Source organism: Emericellopsis cladophorae (genome assembly GCF_022114955.1).
Source record: "Emericellopsis cladophorae strain MUM 19.33 chromosome Unknown NODE_25_length_288687_cov_117_495977, whole genome shotgun sequence".
Taxonomy (NCBI): domain Eukaryota; kingdom Fungi; phylum Ascomycota; class Sordariomycetes; order Hypocreales; family Bionectriaceae; genus Emericellopsis; species Emericellopsis cladophorae.
In genome coordinates, this window is record NW_026250950.1 from 124,136 (window position 1) to 150,773 (window position 26,638).

The 26,638-nt window shown below is 54.7% G+C and overlaps 8 protein-coding genes across 8 annotated transcripts; 5 read left to right on the forward strand and 3 right to left on the reverse strand.

Moving 5' to 3' along the window:
- Positions 1 to 192: 192 nt before the first annotated feature.
- On the forward strand, positions 193 to 1,971 carry J7T54_003240 (uncharacterized protein; the record flags this gene model as incomplete). The annotated part of the gene is made up of 7 exons (XM_051506799.1): positions 193 to 279; positions 334 to 405; positions 456 to 520; positions 579 to 760; positions 815 to 1,428; positions 1,496 to 1,664; positions 1,727 to 1,971. 7 exons carry the CDS (start codon positions 193 to 195, stop codon positions 1,969 to 1,971), a joined length of 1,434 nt encoding a protein of 477 aa, XP_051361929.1.
- Positions 1,972 to 2,127: 156 nt separating this feature from the next.
- J7T54_003241 (LIMR family protein-like protein) lies at positions 2,128 to 4,287 on the reverse strand (the record flags this gene model as incomplete). Its single annotated transcript, XM_051506801.1, has 2 exons — positions 2,128 to 3,928; positions 3,977 to 4,287. 2 exons carry the CDS (start codon positions 4,285 to 4,287, stop codon positions 2,128 to 2,130), a joined length of 2,112 nt encoding a protein of 703 aa, XP_051361930.1.
- Positions 4,288 to 4,706: 419 nt separating this feature from the next.
- J7T54_003242 (histone acetyltransferase 1) lies at positions 4,707 to 6,217 on the forward strand (the record flags this gene model as incomplete). Its single annotated transcript, XM_051506802.1, has 3 exons — positions 4,707 to 4,734; positions 4,783 to 5,064; positions 5,118 to 6,217. 3 exons carry the CDS (start codon positions 4,707 to 4,709, stop codon positions 6,215 to 6,217), a joined length of 1,410 nt encoding a protein of 469 aa, XP_051361931.1.
- Positions 6,218 to 6,419: 202 nt separating this feature from the next.
- On the reverse strand, positions 6,420 to 7,473 carry J7T54_003243 (delta 1-pyrroline-5-carboxylate reductase; the record flags this gene model as incomplete). The annotated part of the gene is made up of 2 exons (XM_051506803.1): positions 6,420 to 7,363; positions 7,410 to 7,473. The coding sequence occupies 2 exons, from the start codon at positions 7,471 to 7,473 to the stop codon at positions 6,420 to 6,422; spliced, it is 1,008 nt and encodes a 335-aa protein (XP_051361932.1).
- A 558-nt stretch (positions 7,474 to 8,031) lies between these two features.
- Positions 8,032 to 8,902, forward strand: J7T54_003244 (CTD kinase subunit gamma-like protein; the record flags this gene model as incomplete). Its single annotated transcript, XM_051506804.1, has 3 exons — positions 8,032 to 8,187; positions 8,239 to 8,415; positions 8,465 to 8,902. The coding sequence occupies 3 exons, from the start codon at positions 8,032 to 8,034 to the stop codon at positions 8,900 to 8,902; spliced, it is 771 nt and encodes a 256-aa protein (XP_051361933.1).
- A 257-nt stretch (positions 8,903 to 9,159) lies between these two features.
- J7T54_003245 (large subunit ribosomal protein L7/L12) lies at positions 9,160 to 9,753 on the reverse strand (the record flags this gene model as incomplete). Its single annotated transcript, XM_051506805.1, has 2 exons — positions 9,160 to 9,477; positions 9,547 to 9,753. The coding sequence occupies 2 exons, from the start codon at positions 9,751 to 9,753 to the stop codon at positions 9,160 to 9,162; spliced, it is 525 nt and encodes a 174-aa protein (XP_051361934.1).
- Positions 9,754 to 10,860: 1,107 nt separating this feature from the next.
- Positions 10,861 to 25,255, forward strand: J7T54_003246 (Midasin; the record flags this gene model as incomplete). The annotated part of the gene is made up of 3 exons (XM_051506806.1): positions 10,861 to 10,870; positions 10,965 to 19,579; positions 19,832 to 25,255. The coding sequence occupies 3 exons, from the start codon at positions 10,861 to 10,863 to the stop codon at positions 25,253 to 25,255; spliced, it is 14,049 nt and encodes a 4,682-aa protein (XP_051361935.1).
- Positions 25,256 to 25,834: 579 nt separating this feature from the next.
- J7T54_003247 (Isochorismatase family) lies at positions 25,835 to 26,618 on the forward strand (the record flags this gene model as incomplete). The annotated part of the gene is made up of 4 exons (XM_051506807.1): positions 25,835 to 25,874; positions 25,935 to 25,950; positions 26,013 to 26,066; positions 26,120 to 26,618. 4 exons carry the CDS (start codon positions 25,835 to 25,837, stop codon positions 26,616 to 26,618), a joined length of 609 nt encoding a protein of 202 aa, XP_051361936.1.
- Positions 26,619 to 26,638: the final 20 nt, after the last annotated feature.

Sequence of the window (26,638 nt, forward strand, 5' to 3'; positions counted from 1 at the left end):
ATCATCCTGCATGATGCGGCCCAGCCATCGCATCGTCGAAGTGCATATTCTCACACGGTGGTCTTGAGCCAGGCCCGGCACAATCTTTACCTGAACGTATCTGTCCCGGCCCCAGCTTGTGTAAACCTATCGACGCAGGTCTATGCATTGCGCGCCCAATTAGTATCCCGCCTGTGACATGCTCCTGCGATCATGGACGATCACATATTTGATTACCTCCTGGACGAGTGTCGAGATGTGAGTGAAGCGACCAGCTATGTGGAGATCTTGAATTATTCGGTATGTGGGCGGCCCGCCGAAGTCTACGAAAGAGGTGCTGACCCGGATCACCAGGACCCGAAATGGAACACTTGCGAGCAGCACGCATTGACACTCGATGAATTCGAGAATTTCTTGCATCGAAGGGTTCGTCAGCATTGGAGACCCTTCAATGGCCAGCTACTGATGCGACACAGGGGGCCTTCGCGCCTCCCGAAGGGTTGCCAACTGGTGTGAGACTGCTCAACGGCTTAAGGCTGATGTAAGTAAAGCTCCTCTAAGCTTCGGGAATGCTGTAGTAGCTCACCTCAACGGTCAAGAGTACAAGTCAACGCCAAGCATCCAGACACCTTCGCACCCAAAGTTATATCCCTCCCCAAGGAGTCCTACTCGAGCATGGTCAACGCCATGAAGCTGCCGCAAAAGGGCATTGAGACGAGTGCTGTTGTTGGGCCATTCTTCTGGAGCTCACTAGACCACGACGATGACGACCCCCATCTTCGTAGGCCAACGCCCTTCTTGCCATTGGTGTTTTCTCACTAACGACATATCAAAGACGTTGTCCACCGCAAGTCTGATGTACGAAAGAAGGGAAAGACGCGCGGATGGGAGCTTCTCCTCTCCCACTCATTCAAGACATCCGTGACCTGCGGCTTCATGAAAGGCACACCAACATCAGACGTGCACCTCGCGCTAAGACACATCAGCTCAACTCCCTCCGAGACGGGCCACCCTCTTCTCCTGTCCCTCTTCTTTCTGTCTCACGACCTGAATCCCGCCAACGACCAGAAGCAGCGTGATGCGAGAGACTGGTTGAGAAGACTAGAGAATGCGGTGAGCATGAGAGACGAGGTCGACGCCAGCGAGACCTACTTCAAGGAAGATGGCTTCGTGGAGATTGACGGTCTGAGCAGGGACTTGGTAGAATGCCATGGACACGTCATGTGGAAAAGACCACAGGCTTACGCAGCACTATGTGGAGAGATCAAGAAGGCGCTGGGACTGTTCGAAACAGAATACAGAAGAAACCTTGGTGATGCTCCAGGAAAGCGAATTCTGAAGACACACCGGCAGTTTCTTTCGAGGGTCGATTTCTACCTGGCGAAACTCAAGGGCCTGGAGAACTACATCTGGACAACTTTGGAGAGGCTCAAGGTTCAACGAGAAGGGGTAGGCACGCAAATCTTTTTGGCCATAGGTAAACTGACAGAGATAGCTATACAATATCCTTTCTCAGCGAGAGGCGAGACTCAACCTCGAGATCGCAGGTGAGCAGAGGAGGATTGCTCACGCGAGCAAGCGGGACAGTACGGCCATGAAGACACTCTCGCTGCTAGGCGCCCTCTTCCTGCCAGGAACCTATCTTGCCTCGGTGTTCGGCATGTCGTTTTTCAATTTCGAAGCTGGTATGTCCGATACGTGTAGGAGTTTTGTGTGGACCACGTCAGCTAACATAATCGCGCGAAAGATGCCACTCCCGTCTCGGTTGATCTATGGATTTATTTCGCCGTCACAGTACCAGTTACGGCTCTTATTGTTGTGACATGGATCTGGTTCGATAGAAAGCGAGAGGCACAGCACAAGAAGGATGATGCAGACTTGGAACGGAATATCGACCAGATGGAGAAGGACATTATGCGTAATTTACGCAAGAGGACCATGAGTAAAGCGCACACTTGGAACACGGTCACCTCGCCGCCCAAGGCAGGATGAGCGTTGAATACACACATGCTCATAGAACAAAGACGCAATGGATTACATAAAGGCTGTTGGTGTAAAGTTCTCCGCAACTCCGGGCCCGTCCATGCAGGGTTGTAGAGGGCCTCCCGCTAGTATGTGTTGTCCAAAACAAATCCAATGGAGCAAGTCCTACAGTCTGATTCCGCTATCACCGCCGAACCATCGCCGGATGTCTGAGTTATTGCGCTCGCCGCCACCTGGTCGTTCTTGTGGCTGGGGGCCACTCTCAGCGTCATCATCACCTCCCATCCACTTGGGCTTCTTGAAATCTTGCATCCACCGGGGTGTATCGATGGTGTCAATGGTGTTCTTCATGCGATGACCAATGATTGCAAAGATATTGTCATCTTCCGGTTCTTCGAGACGCGATGTTCTTGAGGATTGGCCTGCGCGCCCGTTGTTGCTATTGCTCGCCAGTGCTGGACGGACCGGTGAGCGAGCCGGCGAGGTGCCTTGCCTTCTCGCCGAAGGGATGGAGAGAACCGGCGCAGAATGACTGGGGTTGCCGGTGGCACTGGCTAGGCGGGCGAAAGCATCCTGCCGACGCCCAGTTGTGTTGCCACGTAGCTCACGTTCAATGAGGTCCCGACCCTCACGCCATGTTCCTGTACCAAAGGCTGAAGGGTTCTCCTCCTCATCCTCCACGACGTCGAGCCCAACAAAAATGCGCTTGATTTTGCCGTAAACGCCAAATAAAGTGGCAACCACAGGAAGCAAGACGAAAACGGGCAACAGATCGTCGAACCAGCGACCCAATGGTGTCAAGTCGATGGACTCACCAAAGAACTTGTAGAACACCGTTTTGGTGTACACTCTGCGGACTAAAAAGGTCATAAAGTTGTATGATATGGGTACTGTAAGCTTCGCAACTTGCAGAGCGTACCAGAAGGCCGACTCGTAGGCCGTGTTGCGCTTCACAAGGGCGCGCCCACGCCAAGTTTTGACCTCGGTCATGGTGATGAGCGCAGCAGCGCACATGTAGCAGATCCAGAACGAGGCAATGCATTGCCCGGCAAAGCCAACCTCGGCTTTGTCCTTGCTCCAGTGATGGACGACGGTGAACCGAATGACGGAAAGCCTTGGGAAAGCCACTTTGATGACTTCTGACCAAACAATGCACGCCGACGATGCTGCGAGGAAGAGGCCCAGCAGCACCTGAGCGTAGGGCAGCACTTGGAAATGCAGCATGTGCCGCGCGTATGGTGTTAGGACCCTGGTCCTTTCCCACAGGCCCGCATGAGGGTCTGCGTCGCCGAAATCTAGCTTCTTCGAGGCTGCAGAATCGATGATTGCTTGTGTCTCCGCGGCTTCTTGGATCATATGGTTCCACTGGCTGACGTATCGCGAGCGGGTATGTCGGGCACGCATGAGGTTTCGGGTCAGGTCCGCAAGGTACTTTTCGGTGATGACGGTCGGGATGATTCGGTTTGCCGTGGGATCGATTGTCGTCGGTGGCGCATGGTGTTCGCCCACGTCGGCCAGCTCCTGCAGTTCCTCGATCCAGTCTCTGAAGTCGGCAGCGCTGCCCACCTTGCGCCTGCTTAGCTCCGAAACTTGATACTCCAGCTCTTCCAGATTGACCAGGGAATCCTGCATACGCTCGTACAGCCGCGGTGCCTTGGTTTGTAGACGGCGAAGTCGACCCGTAATACTGGCGTTGCGAATCAGGCGGCGGGGTATTGAGACGAGTCCATGACCCATGAGGTAGATGGCGAGAACCAAGCCGTAGACATAGCCCAATGCCATGACTAGTCCCTTGAGCGAGGCGAAATTGAACCCATACGAGATGACCACGTAGATGAGGCCGAGAAGACTGGCCAACAGGACCATACCCATGAACTGGGCGTTCGATCGTAAGGAGTATGCCAGCTTCGCGCTTGGTTCACGGTAACCCGAGTCGGAGTATTCGGCAAGGATGGGGAGAAGGAACCTAGACACGTAAGCCGCAGCAAAGGACATTGGAAGCAGGCAATCTTACCATGTCAGGACAAATGTCAGCCAGTACGTGATGCGCCAGGAGACCAGAATGGCTCGCTCGGGAAGCCATATTCCGCGTGAAGCATCATCGTCCGTGATTGCGCTCGATGCCAGGTCGATCGGAACGAGAACCACCACCACTGACGGTAGCCAGAGCGCAAAGAATATGGGCAAGAGATAGAAGGCAGGGGTCGATCGAAGTGGGAGATAGTGTCGCAAGATGCCAAGGACGACGAGCGATATGACGAAGAGAGCGCAGAGCGCGAATATCGTAGAGCCTACCGGCGAGCTCTTGCTTGTGATTTCCAACATGTTAGTGGTACTGATATCCACGCCATACGCGCAAGTGTGAAGAAGTTCGATTGATTCAGAAGAAAGATTCGAGGAACCGAATTCTTGTCTTGGCCAGCCAAGCCAGGGGAAACCGGGACACGCACTTGCTCAGAAACCCGACGGCGTTGACAGGAGGCTCCACTTTACATCACTCCGCCTGCAATCAGTACAGTGGAATCACTGCTCGCTCCCAGTGGCGGTCTGCGTGGGTGCCTCGGCCGCAAGGCACTCTTGCATTCCTTTTCATCTTCAACCGCGTAAAGTAGGACGCGTCTGGCTTCACGCGAGTTTCTCTAATTCTGAGGGCGCTGTGAGTTGTAAGAGTAAACTTATTACTGCGCAACTCATCTCAAACGCATAATTGAACATCGGCTATTTCACAGTCAGACAACCTCACGATGGCTGACGGAACAGACATGGAGGAGTGTGAGTTACTCTGCGTGATGGAACGCTCAGCGTGCTGACCTTACACAGGGATGGTCAGTTCCAACGAGGCGCTCAGCATCTCCCTCGTTGCGCCCACAAAGTCTGGCCTACAAAACATCACGACTTTCAGCCCAAGATTCACATACTCGATATTTGGCGAGGATGAGCAGATCTTCGGCTACAAGGGCCTCAAGATCAGCTTGCGGTATCGCGCAAATGACATGCGCCCACACCTCAAGATCTCCTCAGCCAAGAAGATCAAGCCTTATGGTGACAGCGAAGCGGATGACGTGCTCGCGATTTTGACGGAAGGCAATTATCTACCGAAGAGTGTGCCTCCATAGTCACCATGGCGAATGCGGCGGATATGCTGACAGACATAGTTGCCTACTCCAGAGAATCGGATTTCGAGGAAAGTTCAAAGCAGGTTGTAGACGACTTTACACCGCCCGGCGAGCTTCACGATACATTCGATGGCCCTGATGGCCATTACGAAGTGTGGAAGGGGAGTCTCGCGGACCCTGCTGTGAAGCAGCTCAACACGCGGGTGCAGATGCTCGTGCCTCTGTTCATCGAAGGGGGCACTTATATTGGTCAGAACGACGAACCGGAGAGCACGGTAGACGAGACCAGTGATGCGGACCGATGGACATTGTTCTCGTTGTATCGCAAGGACGAGTCTGGCTATGTCTTTGTAGGCTATTCGACTGTCTACAGATTCTACTGGTTCCAGAACCCTACACCCCCTGCTTCGCCACGGGATGGCTGGGAACTGCCAGAGGGCAGCCTGGATCTTGCCGAACTGCCCTGCCGCAAGAGGCTATCCCAGTTCATCATTCTGCCTCCTTTCCAAGGAAAGGGGCACGGTGCGCAATTGTACAAGACGATCTTCGCGCACTACCACAAGCAGCCGCAAACACAAGAATTCACCGTGGAGGACCCGAATGAAGCGTTCGACGACTTGCGAGACATTTGCGACCTGGAATTTCTCAACAGCATGCCTGAATTCAGGGCGCTCAAACTAGACACGAGCGTCGAGCTTCCCGAGGAAGGACCTCTACCAGACCTGATCGTTGGTCAGAAGAACTTGGAAAACATCCGCCAAAAGGCCAAGATTGCACCGAGGCAGTTCTACCGTGCCGTCGAAATGTACCTCATGTCACAACTGCCCGCCTCGGTCCGTCCCACAATGGATCTCGAAGCCGACATCCCCTCCCCCACCAAGGAGGACAAACACCAGGAGTTGCTCTGGCAGCTTGTCGCCAAGCAGCGCCTCTACCGGCACAACAAAGATGCTCTCTCGCAGATGGAGGTCGACGAGCGCAAGGAGAAGCTCGCAGAGGTGCTGATTGGCGTGGAGCTCGGCAACGCGCGTATCCTGGCCGCTTATGAGAAGGCGATGGAACGCTCGAAGGGTGCTGCTGATGGCAAGAGGAAGCTCGAGGGTGCCGAACAGAGTGCGAGTAAGAAGCCCAAAACCTAAGGATCTCATTGTATAGTATTTCAATGTGGCACGGATACAAGGCCAGTGGCCTCTGGCGTTTATGGTCAAAGAATTTGAGTGCATCATAGCGGACAAATAATCCGCTTCTATCTGTGGATTGGTTCATCATTTTTTACCTATTTTTTTCAAGACAGAACCTCTATGTAACCTTTACTCGTGAGGTACGCATGTCTGCGTCTACTCACTGCGGCGGCTGGTTGGAAACAAACCTTGTGCCGTTGACGTTTTGGACTCCTTGCCCCAGTTGGCTAGCAACAACAGTCGCCTCGCGCACAGCTCTCGAGATAGTTCCCCTGGCGCGGCCCTCCTCGAGAACCATCAATCCGCCAATTGTGCAACCACCGGGGGTGCAGACCTTCTCGCGCAGAACGGCGGGGTGCTCGCCGCTCTGCACCAGACCGGTAGCTCCTCTCATTGTCTGTGTAGCCATGCGCCTGGCCTCGGCGCGCGGCAATCCCATCGCCACAGCACCATCGATCGCAGCCTCGAGCATGAGCAGGAAGAACGCAGGGCCAGATCCGCAAAGGGCTGTCGAAGCGTCCATGTTGCCAGGGGGCAGGTAGACGACATCGCCGATACGCTTGAAGATCCAGGTGACGAGAGCCTGGACATCCGAAGGCAGGGGAGGCGTTGTGGACGCAATGACCGTCATGGACTCGCGGATCAGGGCGGCGGTGTTGCACATGGCGCGGACTATGCGGCAACGGCCGTCCTCGGTGGGATCTTTGGAGGGGACTGCTCCGTGCAGAGCGACCTCCATGTCGTCCACGGTCACACCGGCACAGACACTGATCAAGAGCTTGCCGTGCAAAGCCTTGGCCATTCCGGGCTCGGCAAGGAGACCCTTGACCATGTACGGCTTGCATCCCAGTAGGACGACCTCGGATTGCTGGACAGCGCTGACGTTCTCGTTCTGGACGACCTTGAGATTGGACGAGTGCTCCCAGAGAGCCGACTTGACGCGCTTAGCGCCCTCGGGGCTGCGGACGCAAGCGATGAACCGAGAGGGCAGACGAGGAGGGACCTCGTCAGCTGGTGTTTCGTTGGGTGTTTGGAGGGGCTTGGGTCCGTTGATCTCGTGGAGTGAAGTGAGGATGCCGTTAAGGATTGCAATGCCCATGGTACCTGTTGGGTCAGCACGAGCATTACGACTCGATCGTGGGATATGTACCGCATCCTAGAACGCACATGGTGAAGTCCTGGTTCTCATTGCCGGTCTGCGTGATGGATGACATCTTGAAAGGTTTCTTGCTGGTTTGGCTATGCAGTTGCTATACGTGTAGGGTAGTCTCGAAGTCCGTCAACGTGGAATTGGCTATCTTCAGAGTGACAGGCACAATTTGGAAATAAAGAATCGATTGACGATACAGGGTACAAAAAGACAGGTGTCTGAATTTTTTGAGATGTTATTCTTGCAGCCGTGGCCAGACAGCAACCGCGCGACTTTTCCAAGCCTCTCCTCCATTGACAGTTGACTTCGGACATCATCGGCCCCGCCATGACGCGCGGGGTGTAGCTGGCGGCATAGAGGTTGGTGGGGTGGGAGATGCCGGAGCTTACCCGGACCGACCCTGTACTTTCATGCAGGCGATTAACTATCCAGTCTGAGTTATGCATACCTATCGAAGCTCTCACTCAAGCCGACTGAGTCCACACACTAACAGATCATCGCAATAGAACCAATAATTTTTCAAAGCAGGCCACTTGGCTCTCATCCGCGATACAAATCAAGGACAAGCGAATCCCGTACAGCATAACTCTGTTCAAACTGGTTCACTGGTCTACCGCCCACCATGGCGGACCCTTTTGAGGTCCGCATGAAGTTCACCTCTCAACTGCAGCACTTGAACGCCTCAGTCGCATCCGCTCAAAAGGCTGCCCAATATGCTTTGCGCCACAAAGAGATGGATGAGGACTTGCACTCGTGTATTTTGGAGCAAGTGGAAAGGGTGAGTCCCGGGATTCTGGTACCAGCGTGAGCACGTCGGCTAACCGAACAGAACAACATGAACACCAGAGCAAACATTATGTACTTTATCGAGCATTTCCTGGACTCGGCGCAAAAAGACGGACACCGAGACTATGTGCGCATGATGCAAAGGGACATCATTAGGGTGGTGGATGCCGTTGCGCCAGATGATGGCTCAGGGGCTGCGAATGTCAGGGTCGTTCGAAAGGTACGCCAACCCATCCCTACGTGCGTGAGGCTTACTGACGAGCTATCAGGTTCTGCATGGGCTGCAAAACAAGGGCTATATAGAGGCGCAGGCGGTAGACCAGATACATGAGGTCCTACGGGAGCGGGAGACGACGTCGGACGACCTGGGCCTCAACTCGCCCCACGGAGATGTCCAAATGGCCGACGCTCCTCCGTCGCAAACGATGCCCAAGGCCGCTCGCCATGGTAGCGGACCTCAAAAGATGGACAAGCGCCAAATAGAGCAGCGCATAGAAGAGGACCGCGAGAGGCACAAGCGTGAGAGGGAGAATATCTGGGCGATACCGGCCGGACCTGATGCGGAGATGAACAAGATGTGGGAAGAGACGAGCGACTGGGGAGAGGACGATGATCGGCTCCTGGCTGAGGAAGCGGAGGATTTCCGGAAAGAAATGGAGATGAGGAAATGCCCGCATAGGGACGCGATCAATGGGGAGGCGGGCTAGCCACCAGACGTGGCCTTCTTGATGGAAACTGCATATATCGGCGTTGGACAGCACAGCACACACATCTAGCGGGAATATATATCAGGCTGGGCCCTTGTAGCTTCATCTTGGCACACACCGTCCGTCCCTGTTGAATGTTTGTACAAACAAGAGAAATCCTCTTATAGATACTAGTACATGCTGTTTTGTACATTGGGACGATTTCCCCTCTATTGTATAAGACCCAAGACCACCACTCCCCCAAGTCTTGGATCAGTTTACTCCATGACAACCGTCGCGCCGAGCTCCTTCATGGTGGCAATCATCTTCTCCGCGTCCTCCTTTGTCACATTCTCCTTCATCAACTTGGGCGCGCTCTCGACAAACTTCTTGCTGTCGACCAAGCTGAGGCCCAGCAGGCTCTTCACTTCCTTGATCACCTTGGCCTTGGACGCGGTCTCGAATCCTTGCAGCTTCACGGTGAAGAGGTGCTTCTCCTGGGCGGCGGGCGCGGCTTCCTCGGCTTCCTCGACGGGGGCGGCGGCGGGCGCAGCGGCGAAGCCGCCTACGGGCAGATCAGGAATGTTGAGCTTGGTCTGTTTGCCTTGTCAATGACCCGTTTTGGCGAGTGTATCCATCCGTCCTTGGTCCGTCGGCGCACATACCTTTAGTGTCGACACGAGATCGGCAGTCTCCAGAAGAGTCAATTGGCTGATTTGGTCGACAATGGTGTTGATCTTGGGGTTGGTCGCAGCCGCCTCTGTCGAGTTCCACCGTCTGCTCGACACAGCTACGCGCATCGTCTGGGCTGAAGGGGCGGCGCGCAGCTGGCGGGCGCAACTGCGGGCGGCGTATCGACATGACATGGCCATTTTGGCTGTGATAGAGATTTGGCCTCTGGGACGAGCGAGCTGCAGCAGCTGATGGGAGAGGTGTTGTGTCGAGAGTCGCGTGCGTATGTTGTCGTGGACTCGAATGAAATGGATTGGACGGCATCTCCGAAAGTTTTCCAGCTTCGGTGATGAACTGGGGTTATGTGGAGGTTCTGATTGGCCCGGAGTTACGTATGGCCTTTTGCCGGCAGTGCTTGACCATCAACGTCGATGGACATGTTTGCTCACGGCATATATTCATCACAGTAAGCATTTTTTGCTGATGGCAATCAAATCAGGACGTCTGTTTACTTAGCTATGGATGTTTTAATTGCATTAGACTGATGGCAACGCGTCTGTTTTATCGCGTCTGGCTCGTAGTTTGCTCCAGATACATGGACACGCGGTGGGCACTAAGGTGTCAACAGCCAATGCCTATGCTCTAGTAGAATATTTGAAATGTAATCTTTTGTTCGCTACTCCTCAGGAAAGATTGTTGATGTTGAATCCAAGTCTGATCTCTGAACTCTGACCGCGACGGGAGAACTGGACCCTGCAGCTACTGCTGATAGACCCATAAAAAAAAGTTACTGCCGCCGCCAACATAGACGTTCATCTTCGCAAAATCTCAACTTTAATCACTCTCTTTACATATGAGTACCGGCCTTTCATCGCTAAACTAACGGCGATGGACATCTCTCGGCAGACGAGGTCGCTTCTGAAGGATGCGACTGTTTTGGACCATCTGCCAGCCGAACTACTCGGAATTATCACCAACCAAGCGGCGAAGCTGGATGCAGTTTCGGAAGCAGCTTTGCTGCCACCACTCACAGAACGAATTTTCGCTCATTTTGAAGAAGCCTTTCCTGATATTTGCGTGCGATGGATTGTCAACTCCCAATTGAGCGAGCAGCGCCGCCTGATCACATCCTCAGCTCTCGCTAGGATATTGCCTTTCGCTCCATACCTGGCCACTTTTCTGGATCAGTCACAGAGTCACACAAGCATTGGTGATGGCCCTTCTCGGATATCTTTGTCACTAGCCGAATTTTCATTCCTGCTAAGCTCTTCCGACGATAAGGCCTTATTACAGCACCTCGTCACGGTATGGCGACTGGTGAATTTCGATCTGAGAAGGTTCAGGCATACCTTCTCGCCTGCGCAGGCCCAGAACCTCTTTACGCACGATAGCAGAGCTGTCAGGTATCTAGCTATCCGCATCTATTGTCTTCTCCTTCGAGTCGCCGATTACAAGCTTGAAGCGCTAGTCAAGCAACACGTTGGTCTGGAAGAGGCTGTCAAGGGCAATCTTGATGGAAACCTGGTCGATTTAGGATTCTTGACGCTTCACGAACATGCGCGAGTCGAGAGAACCCTCCAGCTGCGCGACGAAGTACGATTACAGAAGGCGGATGACAGGGATGAACAAGTTCCCCAGACGTTGACGCCCTATGTGGTTGCCTATGGCAAGGCACTTTTGCCTAGACCTGGAGGCCCCACCAACGCCCCATCCAGTACGGTACCGACGGCGACGACGATAGGAAACCTCGAGCAGCTCGCTCGCCTGTTGCAGGCAGAGGATCCCATCCTGCTGCACGGACTACCTGGATCAGGAAAGACCTCCCTGATTCACGAGGTCGCAAAAGAGCTTGGAATGTACTCTGGGGTGGTCACGTTGCATCTGAACGAGCAGACAGATGCCAAGATGCTTGTTGGCCTCTACTCTACTGATTCGAAACCGGGCAGTTTTTCATGGCGACCTGGTGTACTGACCACGGCTGTGAAGGAGGGGAGATGGGTATTGGTGGAGGATCTGGACCGGGCACCGACAGAAGTACTGAGTACCCTCTTACCCCTGATTGAAAGACGGGAGTTGTTGATTCCCAGTCGCGGCGAAAGAATACGGGCTGCCAGTTCGTTCCGTCTGTTCGCGACTCTCAGGACGTCTCGTGGGATGAATGGCCGGGAGAACCTACCAACCATCGTCGGCATGCGCTTTTGGCAGGCGATGCACACCTCGGCCCTGACGGAGCCTGAGATGGAAGAGGTCGTGTTGAAAACCTACCCCGTGCTTCACAAGTTCGTTCCCGGAATTCTGGCGGTCTACAGCCGACTTGGTCGGTTAAGTCGGTCCTCAGGCAGCGGCCGCGCGTTGACGGATCGTCCCATGAATCTGCGAGACTTGCTCAAGTGGTGCCGACGATTGCACGAATGCCTCACGGGCGCCGGGACCAAATCAGGCGATGAGCCCATTACAGAGACCACAAGAGACTGGATGTTTATGGAGGCTCTCGACTGTTTCGCCGGCAGCTGTGCGGATCCAGCCATGAACGCGAAAATTTCGCGAGCCATCGCCGAGGAGATGCATATTGGGAAAGAGAGAGCAGAGCATTACCTCACCGGGTACATCCCCGCTCTTGAAGAGAACGAGTCCTCCTTCAACATTGGGCGGACCCGACTGCGAAAGAAGAAGCTAGCCAGCCGTGTGCGGAAGCAAAAGAGGCCATTTGCCAGCACGGCACATGCCAAGAAGCTTCTCGAGCAGATTGCAACAGCCGTGAATCTTAGCGAGCCCGTTCTGCTTGTCGGCGAAACTGGCATTGGTAAAACGACAGTAGTACAGCAGCTCGCAGATTCTCTGGGCCACAAGCTCAACGCGGTCAACTTGTCGCAGCAGAGTGAAGTGGGAGATTTGCTCGGTGGGTTCAAGCCGGTCAACGTCAGAACCCTGGCTGTGCCTCTCAAAGAGGACTTTGAAGATCTCTTCGCGGCCACCGGCATCTCTGCGTCGAAGAATGAAAGATATCTCGACAGGATAGGCAAATATTTTGCCAGGGGTGAATGGGCAAAGGTCTCCAAACTCTGGAAAGAGGCTCCCGTCATGTTTTCGCAGATCTTGAAGCAGCTCGAGAAGTCACAAGCACAGCAAGACGAGACTCGAGACACCGACGAGCAGCAACCAGCCAAGCGACGGAAGACGCAGTCCAAACTTCAGAGCTTGCTGGACTTGCGACCGAGATGGCAGTCGTTCTCCCAGAAGCTTGAGCAGTTTGATGTCCAGATCTCGGGCGGCGCCGACAGTTTTGCCTTTTCCTTCATGGAGGGCAACCTAGTCAAAGCTGTGCGCAATGGAGACTGGGTCCTGTTGGATGAGATCAATCTGGCCTCTCCCGACACCTTGGAGAGTATCGCCGATCTCTTGACAGGCCCTGCGGAGCGTCCGACCCTCCTTCTTTCAGAAACCGGAGAGATTGATAAGATTGTGGCACACCCCAACTTCCGCATTTTTGGTGCCATGAACCCTGCCACCGACATTGGGAAGCGCGATTTGCCGACTGGCATCAGGTCGAGGTTCACTGAACTCTACGTTCGCAGCCCAGATACGGATCTGAAAGACCTCCTCACCATCATCAAAACGTACCTCGGCAGCAGTAGCTCCAAACATGATGATGCGGCCGTCAGCATTGCGAATCTCTATCTCGATACCAAGAAGATGGCCGAGGATCGACGCTTGGTGGATGGTGCGAATGAGGTGCCACATTTCAGTCTTCGAACATTGACCCGAGTGTTAAGCTATGTGAGCAACATTGCCCCCTTGTACGGCCTGCGGAGGGCTCTGTATGAGGGCTTCTCGATGGGCTTCTTGACTCTGCTAGACCGCAATTCGGAAGATCTGCTACAGCCCCTGATTCGTCGTCACCTCTTCAGCGATCATAACAACTTCCAGTCACTCCTGTCGCAGCCGCCCAAGCACCCAGATGATGGAAAGCAGTACGTCAAGTTCAAGAACAAGAAAGGCGACCGTCACTACTGGCTATTTCAGGGTGCCGAGCCGGTGCACGAGAGGAGCGACTACATCATCACACCGTATGTCGAGCGCAACTTGCTGAATCTCGTGCGCGCAACATCAACGCGTCGATTCCCCATTCTCATTCAAGGCCCGACTTCGGCTGGTAAAACCAGTATGATTGAATATCTGGCCAACTACACCGGGAACAAGTTTGTGCGCATCAACAATCACGAGCACACGGACCTCCAAGAGTACTTGGGAACGTATGTCTCGGCGGCGGATGGCAAGCTACGGTTCCAGGAAGGTCTGCTTGTCCAAGCCATGAGGCAGGGCCACTGGATCGTACTCGATGAGCTCAACTTGGCGCCTACCGATGTTCTCGAGGCGTTGAACCGACTTCTTGACGACAATCGAGAGCTCCTTATCCCCGAAACCCAGGAAGTCGTAAGGCCGCACGAGAACTTTATTCTCTTTGCTACCCAGAACCCCCCGGGCCTTTACGGTGGACGTAAAGTGCTCTCGCGGGCTTTCCGCAACCGTTTCTTGGAGCTTCATTTTGACGATATTCCCGAGGACGAGTTGGAGACTATTTTGAGAGAACGCAGCCGCAACACCTCGCCTCCCGACTGCAAGCGCATCGTTGAAGTGTACCAGAGGCTTTCCAAGTTGCGCCAGACAAATCGACTCTTCGAGCAAAAGGACAGCTTTGCAACTCTCCGTGACCTTTTCCGCTGGGCTCTTCGGGAAGGCGACAACCGACAACAAATCGCAGAGCATGGTTTCATGCTGCTTGCTGAGAGAGTGCGCGACGAGGAAGAAAGACTTGCCGTCAAGAAAGTAATCGAGGAGGTCTTCAAGGCCAAGATTAACCTCGAGCAGATTTACTCTGCCGAGTCAGCACCGGAGTTGAGAGGTCACTCGGGGAAAGACAATAGCCAGGGGGTGGTCTGGACTCACGCTATGCGTCGTTTGTACGTTCTCGTTGCGCGAGCACTCAAGAACACAGAGCCTGTCCTCCTGGTCGGCGAGACTGGCTGTGGAAAGACGACTGTCTGTCAACTTTTAGCCGAAGCCCTTCACAAGGAGCTGCACATTGTCAACGCCCATCAGAACACGGAGACTGGCGACCTGATCGGCTCGCAACGCCCTATTCGTAACCGAGCATCTATCGTGGAGGTATTGGATGCTGACGTCAAACGAGCGTTGCAGCTACTAGGCTGTGAATTAGGCGACTCGCCAGAGGATAGGCTGCAACAGTACAAATCTTTCAGCGGCGAGACGCTTAGCTTCGTGCCTCAAGATCTCCAGCAGCAGATCACCATCAACGAGACACGCAGCAAGGCCCTGTTTGAGTGGTCCGACGGAGCTCTCGTCGAGTCCATGCGACAAGGACAGTTCTTCTTGCTTGATGAGATCTCCCTTGCGGACGACTCGGTACTGGAGCGTCTCAACTCCGTTCTGGAGCCTCAACGGACGTTGCTGCTAGCGGAGAAGGGAATCGACAACTCCTTCGTCAAAGCCGCTGAAGGCTTCCAAATGTTTGCCACAATGAATCCTGGAGGCGACTTTGGCAAGAAGGAGTTGTCTCCGGCGTTGCGCAATCGTTTCACGGAGATTTGGGTGCCACCTTTGTCCGACAACGGCGACATTAATGACATTGTGAGTACGAAGCTGCAGGATGGCAGCAAAGATTTGGTCGAGGTTATCGTTGCATTCGCCACGTGGTTTGGCGAGAACTTCCGCTCAATGTCTTCGACACGATTCTCCATCCGAGAGATCTTGGTGTGGGTTCAATTTGTCAACAACTTTGCATCGAGGAACAAGCTTGCGGCCCTGGTACACGGTGCCGCTACCATCTTTGTTGATAGCATCGGCGCCAATCCGTCTGCAATCTTGACCGGAGACGGCGAAACCGTGCCTCAACAAAGGGCCAGGTGTTTACGGAAGCTCAGCGAGCTCACTGGCCAAGATGTCTCTGCAATCTACCAGCTCGAGCCCACGTTGATCATGGACGATCGATCACTGACGATCGGTGACTTTGCCGTTTCCAGAACATCGACTGCATCTGCGGATCCTGGATTTGCATTCCACGCACCCACAACAAGACTCAACGGCATGCGTGTCCTGCGCGCGATGCAAATGCAGAAGCCCATCCTTCTTGAGGGTAGTCCAGGTGTTGGCAAGACCACGCTTGTTGCTGCACTGGCGCGCGCTTGTGGGGAGCCTTTGACGAGGATCAACCTTTCGGATCAGACAGACCTGATGGACCTTTTCGGTACGGATGTGCCGGTCGAGGGTGCTGAAGCAGGCAATTTTGCGTGGCGAGATGCTCCATTCCTGCAAGCTATGCAGAAAGGAGAATGGGTTCTTCTTGATGAGATGAACCTGGCATCGCAATCAGTTCTCGAGGGGTTGAATGCGTGCTTGGATCACCGTGGAGAGGTCTACATCTCCGAACTGGATCAAGTGTTCAAGAGACACCCCAACTTCCGCCTGTTCGCTGCTCAGAACCCTCACAATCAAGGCGGTGGTCGCAAGGGTCTCCCAAGCTCCTTTGTCAACCGATTTGTGGTTGTCTATGCAGACGTGTTCTCTGACGAGGATCTTCTCCTGATCGCGTCTCACAATTTCCCCAATGTGGCCCCTGAGGTGATCACACATCTGATTCGGTTCATCTCCAGAATGGAACACGCGACAACAATCGACAAATCCTTCGGTGCTCAGGGCGGGCCTTGGGAATTCAACTTGCGAGATGTACTCAGGTGGCTGCATCTGCTTAATTCATCGGACGACATCCTGCAAGGTGCTCGCATTGACGATTTCCTAAATCTCATTGTGCGGCAGCGCTTTCGGTCCGAGCGAGATCGGGACGAGGTCAACAAGCTGTTCTCTCAGGTCACTGGAGTCAAGCCTCGTGGACACAGCCTTTACCACGATGTCAGCTCGTTGCACGGCCAGGTCGGCATGGCCCTTTTACAGAGGAACCTCCATCGCCAGCCTGAACGCCTTCCTGGCATTGATACCAGACCACGCCTGCCGGAGCTCGAGACGCTCATGATCTGTGTCAAGAAGAACATTCCATGCATCCTGAGCAGTCCTTCGGGCTATGGCAAAACAGTCCTTCTAGAGCACGTCGCCGCCCTGGCGGGCAGGTCATTAGTCGTGTTCCCAATGAACGCTGACATCGACACCATGGACCTGGTCGGCGGTTTTGAACAAGCCGACCCCTTCCGCGAGGTTAACGCCATGTTTGTGACCCTGAAGGAAATGCTGCAAGAGGCTGCTGCGTCGTGCATCCCAGACGCATTCCCTGATGCTGCCCTTGATTTGCTGCACCAGTTGGACAACTACGATGGGGACGTGAACAAGGTGCATTCAATCCAATCAGCAATCGAGCATCTGGCGGCTACGACGCCTGCGAAATCCCAAATCAACCATGTCTTGGGCGTAGCTATCGAGCTACTGAAAGGACCGCTCAAGCTAGCCAACCCGCGGTTCGAATGGCTCGATGGTGTCATTGTCAAGGCACTGCAGCAGGGACAGTGGCTGGTCCTTGATAATGCCAACATGTGCAACGCCTCCGTCCTCGACAGGCTCAACTCACTGCTGGAACCTAATGGTTTTCTCAGCATCAATGAACATTGTGAGCCTGGCGGTGAGCCCCGCGTGGTCAAGCCGCATCCTGATTTCAGGATCTTCCTGACTGTGGATCCTCGATACGGCGAGCTTTCAAGAGCGATGAGGAATCGTGCCGTTGAGATCTATATCCATACCCCACCGCCAGCCGTGGACTCATGCTTTGACAGGGTGGCGCAAGTCGAGGGTGGATTGCACAGACTACACCAAGTGGAGAAGACAACGGCAGTGATTAAACCAGTGGCCAGGGATCTCTTGTCGATTGGCGATCTGGCTATGCTCCAGAGGTTCGCCGACGACCAGAACGCTGAAAAGAACGGTATCGACCATCCCGAGAAAGACGCGCGCGGGAGTGGGACATCGACCCAGGAGAACGTCGCCGAGATCCTGGAGTATTTGGCTACCGAGACTGGCAACCATGACCTTCAGGCAGTCTCTCGGCTGTACGAGGGTCTGTCCCCAGAGACAGTGTCTGTGCTCCGGTTCCACCAACCGATTCATCCACAGTTGAACATGCCTGTCACTCAACGCGTGCCTGACGTACAGGTGGCAGCTTGGTTAGGTGTGCGCTACGAGTTCAACCAGTGGGTGCACCGCATGTTCAAGGCCCTAGACAATTACAAGCGGTCAGTGCAAGGCGCTAAAGTGGCTTCCTTAAACCGCCTCGAAAGGTCTCTTCTCAAGGACCGGGTAGCCATTGTTTCCAAGGACTCGACTGCCAATCTTGCCGAGTTTCTGCGCTCTCTTCTCAGCGTTCTCGTTACACACCTTGGTAAAGCCACTACTGTCAGCTCATGGAAGGAAGTTGCCGCACTACTGCACCTCTTTGAGCGCTATATCCATCGCACGATGGCCTTGGCGACTGCTACCTTCTTTGACGAAGCGAAATTCCAGGCACACTTGGCGCATGGTGCCGATTTGTTTCAGAGCAGACTCAATCAAGATCGAGATGGTGTCGTCTTAGCGTCCTCGGAGGATATCCAACGGAGGCTCCTGGAGGATGTCTCGGAGAAGCTGAACCGTGCATTCACCACTGGTTTCAAGCTGTCAACTGGACTAAGTATGGAAGTTCTGTGGCAGTGGCTCCGTCCCACGCCGTTTAGAAATGACGACTCGTTGCGCAATGCGGTCGAGCTCTTCAAGCTGGCTGCGAGATTCGACGATATCCGATGGAAGACGAGTGCTTCGGTCGCTGACCTTGCCAACGCCTCGGCCGATCTTGCCAGAGCCTATACCGTCGTGAAGAACTCTGGGGCATCTACCGACGAGCTCGTCAAAGCCCTCACTGACGTCGTCGAGAAGGAGGAAACCCGTATTGGTGTTGATGCGCTTGAGCTCCAGCCTTACTTCATGAACGAATTCGAGGCCATCCGACAAATTCTTCTCCTTGAGACTATCAAAGAGAATCGTCCGGGAGCGACACAGGACCGCGAGCTGTTGATCCTCTCCAATGCTTCTTCGCAGTCAAGCATGGCGTTGGCTGATGCTGGTCCTACAAGCTCCCTGTTGCAGACACTTGACTCCTTGGCTACCCAGCAGAAGCATGTCTGGGATGGCAAGTTCACCACTTCGCTCTGGGCGCGCCTCAAGGACCTTGACAATGTTAATCTCCGCTCTTTGGCGATGCTTGAGGTGGAGATGCCGGTTCTCGGACACCATCTGACAACTGCTGACATTGTATCCGACCCCGTCGCCACCCTGAACGATACCCTTGTAGGGCTTTTGCTCCAAGTTTTTGAGGCCCACGCATCAAACCTCAAAGTTGCTACCCAACAGATCCATGATCATCTTACGACGGCACTTGCACCAGGAAGGGCATCGCCATCTGAGTTACTTTCAGACCCTGTCTTGGGCGAATTCCTTGGTTCTGTGGAGCCGCCGCACCTGAGAACTATCTCAGCAACATACCTTGTACCTGCTATGGTAGCGACTGTCGTAAGCAACGAATCAGAAACTCGCCGGGCGTACTTCTCAGCCTTGGCTTGGGTATACTTCAGTGTGGGACTGATTAGCCTCTACGTACCTGATCGTGCCTTTGATCCTCAAATTCGCCCGCAAATGGAGAGAGAGTTCTATGAGGATATGCAGGAAAGCTTGCAACTGAACATCGAAATGCTGAGGTCCTTCGAACTGGAATTCACAGGCCAAGACAGCAGTGTGCGCATTGAGAGACTGCACGAGGAGCTTGAGCAGATGGGTCCCCTTCCGCCCGCCGTGCAACCTGTCTACAGACCGGCCAATCCATCCGAGCTCAGCAGAATGCATGCGGAGTTCTCCAACATTCTGAAGGCTGCCACCAGCCTCGACCTTCCGACTGGCACAGACTCACTGTCTCTGCCTGAGGACTACTCGCTTGCCCCTGATCGTTTGCACCTTGTTCGGGAGAATGTGCAACGGCTTGTTAGTCGTTTGGACAGCCGATATGAAGCTTACCAAGACATGACGGTGCCGACAATTAGCTTGTTGAGAAGTCTTTTAGTAGGACTATCACTGTGCGAAGCTACCTTGGCACAGGCTGCGACCGACGCCACATCCGAATTGCTCCGTGCTTCTCCCTTTTTTGGCAGCGTCGGGCAGCCAGGTACCAAGAGGCTTGACTTAGTCCGTGGGTTTGACTTGCTACACTACATGGGTCTTGTTGTATCCACACAGGGCATCGACAGTCTTGAGTCTGACCAGCGCCAAACAATTTTCGAATGCTTCCATTCGTTCTACGACGAATGGAGCACGAAGCTGGAAGCCGACAAGAAAGCCGAGGCCGCCAACACCAGTCTGTATCGCTTCCAGGGTGGTCTCGAGGATGAGGAAGAAGTCAACGAGGCTGAATTCCACGACCTTTTCCCTGGATATGAGGAGGAAGGCGCTCAAGCCACCATCACCAAGAACAGCGACCAGGTGCGTGATACCTCGATCAAGGTGGCCAAAGCCCACAGCAAGATCTTTACTGCACCAGCTCAGCCGCAGGAAGCAATGTCAACTTTGACGGAGTCTGTGGCGCAACGCGTATCGGACGAGATGACAGAACATGCCTACGTTGATCGCACCATTAACAGTAAGATGCTTGCCGCCAATCTATTGCTGCTCGACGAGAAGAAGACCAGGGTTGCTGCTCCTCACGCCGACTCATCCTACAATTTCTACACGAGCGAGAACTTGGGCGAGGCGCGACGTTTGGTATCTCTCGCGCACAAGATCAAGGCGCGCTTCCGCGATTTGCAGTTTGTCGATGAGATTGGACACATGCAGCCGCTGGCCGATGTCACCATGGCCTGTGACAAGTTGTTAGATGTCACACACACAGAGGCTCTCGCCGCCATCTTGCCAAAGGTTGAGTACCTCCACGCGTTTGTGTACGAGTGGCAATTTGGTGGCTGGGCCAGCAGAACGCACGCCGTCCCTGAGCTACATGACGCGCTGACAAAGGTCATCATCGACTGGCGCAAGCTCGAATTGTCGACCTGGGCCAAGTTGTTTGACACGGAACAGCAGAAATGCCAAGATGATGCATACGCCTGGTGGTTCGTTGCCTACCAGGTGGTCATCGCTGTGCCTTTGTCGCTCGTCGAATCCCCAACTGAGCTCCGCGAGTATGCCATGGAATTGGTCAAGAATCTTGAGCTGTACTTCTCGACTTCTATCGTCGGCCAATTTGGCGCTCGTCTTGCCTTGTTGCGTCAGTTGTGCAGCCATCTCTGCCAGTTGGTCAAGGACTACCCGTCCTTGGACGTTATTCACACCTCTGTGACTAACTTCATCGACTTCTTTGCTCGCTACGAGACCACTGCTATCGAGGCCATCAAGCAAGGTCGGGCCCCTATTGAGAAGAAGATGAAGGATGTCGTACTGCTGGCGAGTTGGAAAGACACCAATATCAACGCACTTCGGGAGAGTGCTCGCAAGTCTCACCAGAAGCTTTTCCGCCTGGTCAGAAAATTCCGCGGTGTTCTTGGCCAGGAGATGCGCGCCATCACCACACGAGGTTTGCCTGAGCAAGACGTGTCAAATGCTCAAGTCCCGACGCCTACGCCAAGTGCTGGACTGCCTCATGACTCCGTTACTGCGCAACTATCCAAGATCTGCGCGGACTGGATGAGCCAGAACAGACGCGTAGCAAATGCAGCAAAGACAGTATCCATCATGTCGCGGCTGACTTCCATGGCTGAGATGAGCACAAGCATGCCGTCAATTTTGGACAGCTTCGTGTCCAGCTTGAACGACTCCATGGCGGAACTTCGCAAGGAAACGCCCCAGAACCTGAACGATGAGAACAAGAACCAGGTCAAGTACCTCAAGACCCGCAAGAGGAAGCTGTTTGCAGACACTCTAAAGGAGCTGAGGCAGATGGGCATCCGACACAATCTGCCCCAAGATCGCCTCGCAGAACAAGACTCCCTCGCCGTGGCCCTCGCCGGCACCGCACCAATCTCACAACACCACGCGGGTGTCGCGGATGCCGCGCAATACTACTTCCACAAAGTGCTCGACCAGGCGCCAACGGTGCGAAGTATGCTCCAGACGCATTCCGAGGAACTAACGCCTGCCGAGATCGCCAGGGGCGTTGGTTTTGTTGAAGGCTTCATTCATTTGCTCCTCAACCAACGTCGCAACCTGACCAATTCGGTGGCTGCATTGTGCGAACTTCAGGCTGCATCAAGACAGCTCAAGGCTCTGGGCGACGTCAAGGCCCACCAAAGCTTGAACCGTGTCGGAGCCGGCAGTAACTGGGTTCAGCTGCTATCATGGCTGGTTCAGATCATTGACTTTGCCGCGCGCTTGATTCAGACGCACGCGAAGCTAAGCGAGACTGAATACGCGGACATTATCGCCCAGTTCCAGCTGTGGTCGAACAAGTTCGGCGAGCGGCTGCGAACGTACGAATCACTGGGCCCGCTTCCCAAGCTCGTCACTTCCACTGCGTTAGCTGATCTCGAGACGGGCGTCGAGGCTGACTTGCAGCTGCTGGGCGATTTCCTCAAGCAGGTCACCGACAAACATCCAAGGCTAAGCTCAATTGTAGACCAGGTTCGACAGTGGGCTCAACTCGAGACATCGCCGTCCACCTCATCTGGTGCATCGCTTCGCTATGTCGACTTTGCTAATGGTGCTTCACAATTATGCGACAAGGTACTCGTGGCCGTGGAGGCTGGTGTCAAGGCTAGTAAGGATACTGTTCAGGAGGAAGACAGTGCTGGCTGGCTGGTCAACCACGACAAGGCATTCGCCCTCATGATCAAGCAGCTGCGCATGAAGCAGGTCACAACCAACATCCTCGAATGCGTCCGCTCCGTACAAGACGTGGATCTCGAAGCGCCCGAAGCCAGCACGGTGGTCATGGGCGTGGCGAGTCTCGCCGCACCGATTGTTGATCAATTCACTCTTGCGTGCGAACAGTCCGTGGGCAGGCTTCTCGATATTCACCGAGCCACAGCCCACATGGCCTACAATCTGACCAAGACATTCTCGCAGATTGCGGCCCAGGGCTTCTGCACACCCCGAGAAAAGTCGGAAGAGACGTCTGAACAAAGCGGCAAGCTCGAGTCGGGCACTGGTCTTGGAGAAGGCCAGGGCGCGGAAGATATCAGCAAGGACATTCAAGACGATGAAGACCTCACTGAGCTCGCGCAAGAGCCAAACAAGGAAGACAACGGAGATATCGAGGACGAGAAGGATGCTGTTGACATGGCTGATGAAGAATTGGAGGGCCAAATGAATGATGCCGAGACGAAAGATGACGAGGAAGGTTCCAACAAGGGCGATGAAGAAGAGGAGGAGAATGACATGGATGAGGAGGCTGGCGAGGTGGACGACCTTGATCAGAATGCAGTGGACGAGAAGACTTGGGACGGTGATGATGAGGACAAGGCCGACAAGGACCAGCAGGGCGAGAAGGCCAAGGGGCAAAAGCAGCAGGATGACCAGCAATTGGCGAACGAGGACCAAGCGAAGAAAAAGGAGGAAGACCAACAGGAAGCAGAGCAAGACGAGCCTGCAGATGAGCCAAATGCCGAGGATGCAGAGGCCGAGCAGGAAGATGTCAAGGCGCAGGACGATCTCAATAAGCAGGATCAGACTGCAGAAGATGCGGATGCACTCAACATGCCGGACGACATGGATCTCGACTTTGACGACAAGGAGGAGCTCTCATCCGACAGCGATGATCTGGATAACCTGCCTGATGCTGAGGAGGAGGTAGATAAACCTGAGGAAGAGGGGAAAATGGAGGAGGACGAGGGCGAGGAGGTCGGCGACAACACTGCGGCGCCACAAGATGCAGCCGAAGACCAGGATGGGGCGGAGAATGAAGAACCGGAAGAGGAAGAAGAAGCGCCTATGGGTGAGGATGAGGTTGATGAAGACATGAAGCCAGAAGAGCAAGAGAACGAACCAGAGGAGGCTTCCAAAGACGACGCCCCTCCACCTCAAGACACAGCCATGGCTGACAAGGACAACGTCGCACCCAGCGAAGTCAAGAGTTCCGGACAAGACCAGTCTGGCGACGCGATGGACATGGACGATGAGTTCCAAGACAATGCGGCCAAGCAGGACGATGGCGAGCTTGGACAAGGCGCCGCGGATCAGGAGGCTACAGCTGGCGAAAAGGGCGAGATGTCACGCGCGAACGATCCCAAAGAGAACGAGCGACAGGATCAGAAGGACTCGGACAAGGACGACGCCGCGCCTAGCAATCCGTTCAAGAAGATGGGCGACGATCTCGAGGAGTTCCACCGCCAGCAGGACGACATCAAAGCCGCCAAGAGCGAGGAGGAGGCCGAGGCGAAGCAGCAGCCCGATGCCGATCAGAGCCGCCGCGAGTTCCAGCACCTCCAGCATGACGACGCAGGTGCCGATGCGCAAGCCATGGGCGCAGCCAACGAGGACGAGGTGCAGCCCATTGATGAGTCTATGGCCATTGACGAGGAAAAGCGAGACCCCGAGAGCCGGGTGATGGAAGAAGACAAGGACGAGGCTGCCCCCGAGGTGGCCGATGAACCTCAGCAGCAGGAGTCTATGCAAGCCCAGGACAAGGAGAAGGACGTCAAGGACCAGGACGATGGTCGCTCCGGCGTCAAGACACACCAGGGCAATTACGACCGGGAGCATACCCCCGACTCGGACGACGAGGAAGACGTGCGCATGGGCGAGGGCGCCAAGGACGAGGAGGTGGAGGAAACGTCGACGCAGCTGTCGGCGACGCACATTAGCAGCGACCGAGAGCTGCGCGACTTTGGCGAGTGCATGCAGCAGTGGGTCGAGTTCCAGTCGAGGACGCACGCCATGTCACTGTCCCTGACGTCGCAGCTGCGGCTGATCCTGACGCCGTCGCAGTCGACCAAGCTGTCGGGCTCGTTCCGCACGGGCAAGCGGCTCAACATCAAGCGCATCATCCCGTACATTGCCTCGAGCTACAAGCGCGACAAGATTTGGATGCGACGCAGCGTGCCGACGAAGCGCACGTACCAGATCATGCTCTGCGTCGACGACAGCAAGAGCATGGGCGAGGCCGGGTCGGGCACGCTGGCGATGGAGTCTCTCGTCATGGTGTCGCGGTCGCTGACGATGCTCGAGGTCGGGCAGGTGGGCGTCATGGGCTTTGGCGCCGACGTCTTCACGGCGCACGAGCTGACGGAACCGTTCGCGGCGGACGCCGGGGCCCGTGTCCTCCAGAACTTTAGCTTTTCGCAGAACAGGACCGACATTGTGCTGCTGATCCGCCAGACGATTGACAAGTTCCGCATCGCGCGGCAACAGCAGTCCAACGGCGACTTGTGGCAGCTGGCCCTCATCATCTCGGACGGCCTGGTCGAGTCGTCGACGCACGACGTAATCCGTCGTCTGCTCCGCGAGGCCATGGAGGAGCGCATCATGATGGTGTTTATTGTCATGGATGACCAGGTGCAAAAGGGGTCGAGCGTACTGGATCTCGGGTCGGCCAAGTTCAAGGATGGCGAGGTGGTGGTGACCAAGTACCTCGACACGTTCCCGTTCCCGTACTTTTTGATTGTGCACAACCTGGAGGAGCTGCCGAGTGCTCTGGCGGGTCTCTTGAGGATGTGGTTTGCCGAGGTGGCTTCGTGATTTTGAATTTGGTCAGCATGTAGAGGCGTTGGTCGATTCTTGAATTTCAACATGCAACTTACTGCACGGCGTTTGGAGGGTATAAAAGTTTAAGTTAGATATATGATAGCTAGCACTCGCTTCACATTGTACATGAAGTCGTTCAATAGATTGACAGATTTTGAAGCCTTGGTACACCCTTGGGCATGCAGGTTCAGGGGTAAATCTTGTGTTGTCTGCGAGGGACGGACCCCCTATTCGCCTAAGCAGGATATGCACGTACCCAACGTCCGAAAACTGTCCCCTCATCAGTCATTAGTCATCACGAACACTCGGTACAAGCTGGTTCACATTCATGTGTGTCTCATTCAAACGTCTCACTTCATCTCACATTGTCTTATTTACTCGTCCCTTTTTATAAGAGGGAGAGACAAAATAAGAGATCTCCTTTTTACGGAGTATACTCGTGCTGTTCCTGGCATGTTGCCCAGTACATATAGAACCCTCCTCCTCCCACGAGTCCGACCAACTCATCTTGCACCATCCTCGACGTCACTCACAAAGCGCCTTGAGCAGCGTCCCTCTAGATCACACAGAAACATGGCGACCAACTCTGGCAACGCGCATCAGTTGCGTCTCAGTATGTGCTCTTCGTTTTGCTATACCTACGATGAACAAGACGACTGACCAGAATGCATAGAAAACCCGACCATCTTGTCAGTACAAGTGAACGTCGTAGATACATGGACTGGTCCACTGTGACTTACACGACGTGCAGCATCTGCGACATGCAAGAAAAGTTCCAGGCCGCCATTCACGAATTTGACAAGATGTACGTGCAGCCACACCGAGCAGCTCCTCAGCGACTGACAATCCCCGTGACAGCGTCCTCACCACACAGAAACTCCTCGCCTTCTCCAAGGCCTTCTCCGTCCCCGTCACAACGACCACCCAGACGGCGGCCAAGCTCGGTCCCACCATCTCTGCCCTGGCCGAGCAGCTCCCGAGCGCGCCGCACGACAAGACAAAGTTCTCCATGGCCATACCCAGCGTGCTCGACTCCTTGCCCGCCGAGTCGAGCATCGCCCTCGTCGGCATCGAGAGTCACATCTGCATCACGCAGACGGCCCTGGATCTGCGCGACCTGGGTCACAGAGTCTATGTCATTGCCGACGCCGTGAGCAGCTGCAACAAGGGCGAGGTCGTCGTTGCGCTCGACAGGCTGCGGGCGGAGAGGGGCGTTACCGTCACGACCAGCGAGAGCTGGATGTACGAGTGTGTGGGCGATGCGTCCCACGCTGGCTTCAAGGGGCTCATTGGCGTCGTCAAGGGGGCGGCTGCTGATACGCGCACTGCTCTTGGGGCGCTGCCCCCCAAGATCTAGTTGATAAACTAGGCTAGCCT